Raw genomic sequence first — 7,235 nt, 5'->3', positions numbered from 1 at the left:
GGTCTGTATGGCCCAGTGATACAGTGGGCGGTGTTTTAATCAACTGAGCAATCAAGAGAGACACAGAAATCCTCCTCTTAATAATTCCGAAAATGTAGTGTTCAAAAGGTTTAATTTAAATTTGATCTTCAGATCGGTTTAGTCTTATCAGTCTCGATTAGAACAATTCCGATTTTTCACTAAGTTATATACTAACTAGTAAAAACGGAATTGTTTAAAAAAATGCTGCCATGCAGTTTCTGTGATGCGTTGAGTAATGCAAGTTGGCAGTCTGGGGGTTAAAAGGGGAAGTCCTCACTAACGAATTCCACTGGGGTTTTGTGGGCGTGGGTTTAGTGCGGGAGCAGTATGTAAGGATCTCATTTACAAACATTGCTGGGTTGCCTAGGAAAAAGGGACTAAATACTTGTAATTATCTAGATTATAATTCAGTTCTTTACCACATACTCGCTGTAAATGGATCTTTTGCAGAAAACAGCTGAAAGCAACATGAAATCCCAGCTCCTTGTTTTCTTATCTCTCTTCTGTTTCTGGACTGTCATCTCTGAGGTAATAAATATTGCTTTGAGACCTAACAGTGTGTAATGTCTAGGAATCTTTGCATGTCTCAGCATCTGCTCTTTCTTGAGTTTATGTACTGTACTGTTAATTGTTATGCAACTCTTAAGTATAGTTGGGAGCAACAGCAGATGCAATTGCGATAGAAGCGAAAAGCTTGCAATGCCTTGATCTATGCAAATTATAGTCAGCCCTGCTGTGCGTCAAAGCTGTTATGAGCAATTTACCAGTACATCCGCGTGTATTGCAGAGCACACTCTGTGTGCTTTGTTGTTTGTGATGCTCAACATATAACTTGCTTTTATCGAATAGGAGGTGGTTAGGATTGAATAGATGGTGCTGGGGTTTGGTTAGGGTCAGTATGTGGACAAATCAAGAAGCTGAGAGTACGTGTACGATTCCAAAATCGGTGGGCGATCTACAGATAAGAGACCTCGCATTAGGGCACATCTCACTACATTGGTGAGAGGGACCTTAGTAGAGGACAGCTGCAAGAAAGTGGTGGCAATAGTACAATGCAAAGCGAAAGTCAGAAAGGCTTGTGGTTGTACGTAGCATCTTCCATCACCTCAGGACTTCCCAGAGCGCTTTACAGCCAATGAAGTAATTTTGAAGTACAGTCACTTTGGTAATGCGAGTGCATGGTTAGAGAAGTTAGTGTTCATGTTCTGATAAGAGAAATTGAAATGTGTGAGAATATACCCGTTTTCAAAAACATACAAAGGTGAAGTATAATTTTTGCTTTGAACCTTTATGGGTGGAGAAGTGCAGAATGCAGTTTATATGCTGGCATAATGCTATGTGAAATAATCCATATGGGGAAAGTATAATCAATGCCAAAGAAAAGCTGCTAATTATCAATGCCGATCACAGATGTACAGAAAAGGGAGATGAGTTGTGGTGCTGGACAATGTGTGATGGAATAACTGCAGTACTGTGAAAAATAAATTATTTTATAATGTCAGTGCAAAGAATGCCAGACTGAGAGAGGAGTGATTATTAGTCTTCTGTAGCTCACGAGAGAAATAACACAGTGTTCCAGTGTGTGGGAGACTGTCATTCAAGTCATGTTTCAGTCAGATAGTGAGTGACTAATATTAGCTGAGCCTTAAGGTGCAACATGGAATGGAGGTGAGAGGTCACACTCAAAATGCTAAAGAGAAGCACTACTACCTCTGATCGCATCTTTACATTTCTTACCTACAAGATGATAAAAGTGCACCAAAAATAATTTGCTGTCACTGGCACCAATGATACCAGCTGCTCAACACACTCGGTTGTAGATTTTTTTTAAAAATCAAGTTTTGCACAGGAACTTTCACAATACTTCCAAAAAGTATTGTGCTGGCAACACGGCATCTTGGCCCCCTGTGAACAGGGAACCCACTTATATATTTCCTTACCCGATTAGATTGAAGAGTTGTGAATGAGCAGTGCCGAATCTGAACCAAGAGGCTTCCATTTGAATAGTGTCAGAAGTGGCTCAGTGGGTAGCACACCTGCCTCTCAGTCTCCAGGCTCAAGTCCCACTGAAGGAGTTGAGCATAAAAATTCAGGCCGATTCTTACGCGTGGTACTGAGTGAGTGCTGCATGGCCAGAGCTAGTCTTTTGGAAGAGGTGTTAAACAGAAGCCCCTTCTGCCCTCTCAAATGAATCATAGGATCATAGAATCCCTACAATGCAGAAGGAGGCCGTTCAGCCCATCGAGCCTGCACCAACAATAATCCCATCAAAGCACGATTCCTGTATTTACCCTGCTAGTCCCATTTTCCAATTTCCAAGTGGATGTAAAAGATCCTGCGGCACTATTTGAAGGAGAACAGGGGAGTTATCCCTCATATCCTGCCGAATATTTATCTTTGGATCAACATAACAAAACAAAGTTACATTGCTGTTTATGGGAAGGAGGTTGTTGTGTGCAAATTTGAGGCTAGATTTCTTACTTTTCAACAGTGTTATGTTTCAAAAGTGCCTAATTGGCTGTAAAACACATCGAGACATCTGGTGATCATGAAAAGTGCTGTAAAAATGCAAATCTTTCTTTTTTACACTTAATTCAATAACAAATCAAGTATATAAAGCAAAAAGAGAAGGAAAGTAATATTGGATTGAGAGAAAGATAAACGAGGCAAAGGAAAAGTAACAAAAGTTAAGAAATTAGATTCCCTACTTGTAAAAGTTAATTTTCAGTGCTGGAGAGAGTGGTCATCAACAGTTAAAATGTACCATGCTATTAGAAGGGTACTTTGACTGGAATCCTCACTTATTATGGCATGTTTAGTAAATATTAATTAGAGAAATGCAACAACTTCATGCCATTCCATTTATTCCCATGATGAGTCTCTCACTGAGCTGTTGTTACCTCAATATTTGAAGGAACAAGGCATCTTGGACAGTAACTTCCTAATGTATGCATTTACCTACGCTTATGCGGTTGCTAGAAGTTGCTGTCTCATTCTACATAAATAACACGAGTGCTGTTAGCCTCATCAATCTTTCTATCCAAAAATGTGGTTCAATAAATTTAACTCACTTAAATCCCAAAAGAGCCTATCCGAAGGGATAAATTGTTCTAACATTCCATGGGAATTTTAAAATAAGCAAATCTGTTAATATGAACTCATACATTTCAGAGTTCATCTTGTACAGTCTAATTTTAACTTGCATAGAAACACACATAGAAAATAGAAGCAGGAGGAGGCCATTCAGCCCTTCGAACCTGTTCCACCAATCATTATGATCACAGCTGATCATCATATTCAATATCCTGATTCCTTTAGCCCCAAGAGCTATATCTAATTCCTTCTTGAAATCACACAACATTTTGGCCTCAACTACTTTCTGTGGTAATGAATTTCACAGATTCACCACTCTCTGGGTGAAGAAATTTCTCATCACCTCCGTTCTAAAAGGTTTACCCCTTATCCTCAAACTATGATCCTAGTTCTAGACTCCCCCCACTATTGGGAACATTATTTCTGAATCTACCTGTCTAATCATGTTAGAATTTTATATGATTCTATGAGATCCCCTCTCACTCTTCTAAACTCCAATATAATCGTAACGGACTTTGTCTCTCCTCATATAACAGTCTTGCCATCCCAGGAACCAGCCTGCTAAAACTTCACTGCACTCCCTCTATAGCAAGAACATCCTTTCTCGGGTAAGGACACCAAAACTGCGCACAATACTCCAGGTATCGCCTTACCAATGCCCTAGCAGTTGTAGCCAATCATCCCTATTCGTATACTCAAATCATCTCACTATAATGACCAACATACCATTTGTCTTCTTTACTGCCTGTTTACTTTCAGCGACTGATGCATGAGGACACCAAGGTCTTACTGATATCCACCTCTCTCAATTTACACCCATTCAAATAATAATCTGCCTTCTTATTTTTGCTACCATTATCCACATTATACTGCATCTGCCATACATATGCCCATTCACTCAGCCTGTCCAAATCACACTGAAGCATCTCTGCATCCTCCTCACATCTCGTCCTCCCAGCCCATTTTGTATCATCTGCAAATTTGAAGCTAATACATTCAGTTCCCTCTTCCAAATCATTAATACATAATGTGAACATTTGAGGCCCTTGCATAGATCCCTGCAGTACCTCACTAGCCACTGCCTTCCAATCGGAAAAATACTAATTTATTCCTGCTCTTTGCTTCCTGCCTGTTAACCAACTTTCTATCTATCACAAGATACTACCCGCAATCCCATGTGCTTTAACCTTACATAGTAATCTGCTTTTTGAGACCTTGTCGAAAGCCTTTTGAAAGTCTAAATAAACCACATCCACAGGTTCTATCGGGTCAATTCTACTAGTTACATCCTCAAAGAAGTAGCTTTGTCAAGCATAATTTCCCTTATGTAAATTCATGCTGACTTTGTCGGATTATTCCCAAAGGCTGTGCTATGAAATCCTTGATAATGGACTCCAGCAACTTCCCTACTACCGACGTTAGGCAGGCCTATAGTTCCTTGTTTTCTCTCTATCCCCCTTTTTGAATAGTGGACTTATATTAGCTACCCTCCAATCTGTAGGAACCATTCCATAGTCCAAAGAATTTTGGAAAATGACCACCAATGGACCTATTATTTCCAGGGCCACTTCCTTAAGTACTCTGGGATGAACTTGTCATTTAATTCCAATTGTCTGATAATTCAACTTTTTGACGTTAAATTCAAAACTTGCTGTTTATTTATTTGATTCAAATAATTGAATAATTCATTCTTAGTGCAAAATTGAATTTTCTGTACTAGACTTTATCCTCACAGGATGGTGTAGATAACCACAAATAATGCAGCCTTAGTTTTTAAAATTTTACTTTAAAAAAATTCTTTCCTTTTTCAGGATATAGTTTTGAGATTTTTCTTCCCCTTGCATAAGGTTTGGGAGAACTGTTTAATTGATCAAAAGTAGGGGAAAGTTTCAGTCTATAATCATAACATAGTTTGCACAAACCAATGGTCCAGTATGTGCACACTTTGTTATTTCTCTATTAGACCGTTCTAAATCACAAGAGTACATAACTTTAGGAAATCTTTCTAATGGAGTAGAAAATATTAAGAGGAAAAAATAGAGTGGCACAGTGGTTAGCACTGCTGCCTCACAGAGAACAAAGAAAATTGCAGCACAGGAACAGGCCCTTCGGCCCTCCAAGCCTGCACCGACCATGCTGCCCGACTGAACTAAAACCCACTATCCTTCTGGGGACCATATCCCTTTATTCCCATCCTATTCATGTATTTGTCCAGATGCCCCTTAAAACTCACTGCCGTATCTGCTTCCACTACCTCCCCCGGCAGTGAGTTGCAGGCACCCACCACCCTCTGTGTAAAAATAAACTTGCCTCGTACATCTCCTTTAAACCTTGCCCCCTCGCACCTTAAAGCTATTCCCCTAGTAATTGACTCTTCCACCCTCGGAAAAAGCTTCTGACTATCCACTCTGTCCATGCCCCTCATAATCTTGTAGACTTCTATCAGATCGCCCCTCAACCTCCCTTGTTCCAGTGAGAACAAACCAAGTTTCTCCAACCTCTCCTCATAGTTAATGCCCTCCATACTAGGCAACATCCTGGTAAATCTTTTCTGTACCCTCTTCAAAGCCTCACATCTTTCTGGTAGTGTGGCGATCAGAATTGAACACTATATTCCAAGTGCGGCCTAACTAAAGTTCTAAAAAGCTGCAACATGACTCGCTAATGTTTAAACTCAATGCGCCGGCCGACGAAGGCAAGCATGCCGTATGCCTTCTTGACTACCTTCTCCACCTGCGTTGCCACTTTCAGTGACCTGTGTACACCCAGATCCCTCTGTCTATCAATACTCTTAAGGGTTCTGCCAGGGACCCGGGTTCGATTCCCGCCTTGGGGGAGTTTGCTTGTTCTCCCTATGTCTGCGTGGGTTTCCTCCCACATTCCAAAGATGTGTAGGTTGGGTGGATTGGCCATGCTAACTTGCCCTTTAGTGTCCCAAGGTGTGCAGGTTAGATGGATTAGCCATGGGAAATGTGTGGGATTACAGGGGTAGCGGGGGAGAGGGCTTGAGTAAGGTACTCTGTCAGAGAGTTGGTGCAGACTTTGTGGGCTGAATGGCCTTTTCTGCATTGTAGGGATTCTGTGATTTATGAAATGTGAATCCACTCCAGTTTTTTTTCAATAGCCCAAAAACTACACTCTTGACAGAATCTCTGGCAGACATGATGAACGAAATAGTCTCCTTCTGCGCTGTAATAATTGTGTGATATTTACAAAAGTAATGTTTGGCGTATCAAAGCCTGTAACAGTTATCTATCCCTGTTGCGTGCTTTCATTAACATAATGATACTTTGTGCATTTTTGAACTATTGAAAAATCTTTGTAAACATAGAACATTACAGCACAGTACAGGCCCTTCGGCCCTCGAGGTTGCGCCGACCAGTGAAACCAATCTAAAGCCCATCTAACCTACACTATTCCAATATCATCAATGTGTTTATCCAATGACCATTTAAATGCCCTTAATGTTGGCGAGTCCACTTCTGCTGCAGGCAGGGCATTCCATGCCCTTACTACTCTCTGAGTGAAGAACCTACCTCTGACATCTGTCCGATATCTATCACCCCTCAATTTAAAGCTATGTCCCCTCATGCTAGCTATCACCATCCGAGGAAAAAGGCTCTCACTATCCACCCTATCTAATCCTCTGATCATCTTGTATGCCTCTATTAAGTCACCTCTTAACCTTCTTCTCTCTAATGAAAACAACCTCAAGTCCCTCAGCCTTTCCTCATAAGACCTTCCCATCATACCAGGCAACATCCTAGTAAATCTCCTCTGCACCCTTTCCAATGCTTCCACATCCTTCCTATAATGCGGTGACCAGAACTGTACGCAATACTCCAAGTGCGGCCGCACCAGAATTTTGTACAGCTGCAACATGACCTCCTGGCTCTGAAACTCAGTCCCTCTACCAATAAAAGCTAACACTCCGTACGCCTTCTTAACAACCCTATCAACCTGGGTGCCAACTTTCAGGGATCTATACACATGGACACCGAGATCTCTCTGTTCATCCAAACTACCAAGTATCTTACCATTAGCCCAGTATTCTGTAATCCTGTTACTCCTTCCAAAGTGAATCACCTCACACTTTTCCGCATTGAACTTCATTTGCCACC

General features: G+C 41.1%; 1 protein-coding gene across 4 annotated transcripts in view; it reads left to right on the top strand.

Moving 5' to 3' along the window:
• The first annotated feature begins 312 nt into the window (after positions 1-312).
• Positions 313-7,235, top strand: part of LOC144501688 (platelet-derived growth factor subunit A-like) — a 75,566-nt gene continuing 68,643 nt past the window's right edge. The window contains exons 1-2 of one of the 4 annotated variants that reach the window (XM_078225619.1): positions 335-549; positions 3,651-3,722. In XM_078225619.1, coding sequence (XP_078081745.1) covers positions 457-549; positions 3,651-3,722 — 165 coding nt within the window. In that variant the 5' untranslated portion in view covers positions 335-456. Of the gene's footprint in view, positions 550-1,160; positions 1,283-3,650; positions 3,723-7,235 lie in introns of those variants that run through there. The other 3 variants (XM_078225622.1, XM_078225620.1, XM_078225621.1) reach the window with 3 other exon arrangements.

This window comes from Mustelus asterias, chromosome 12, assembly GCF_964213995.1.
Source record: "Mustelus asterias chromosome 12, sMusAst1.hap1.1, whole genome shotgun sequence".
Taxonomy (NCBI): Eukaryota; Metazoa; Chordata; class Chondrichthyes; order Carcharhiniformes; family Triakidae; genus Mustelus; species Mustelus asterias.
Note: the sequence above shows the minus strand (reverse complement) of the source record. Positions and strands in the feature narration are given on the sequence as shown.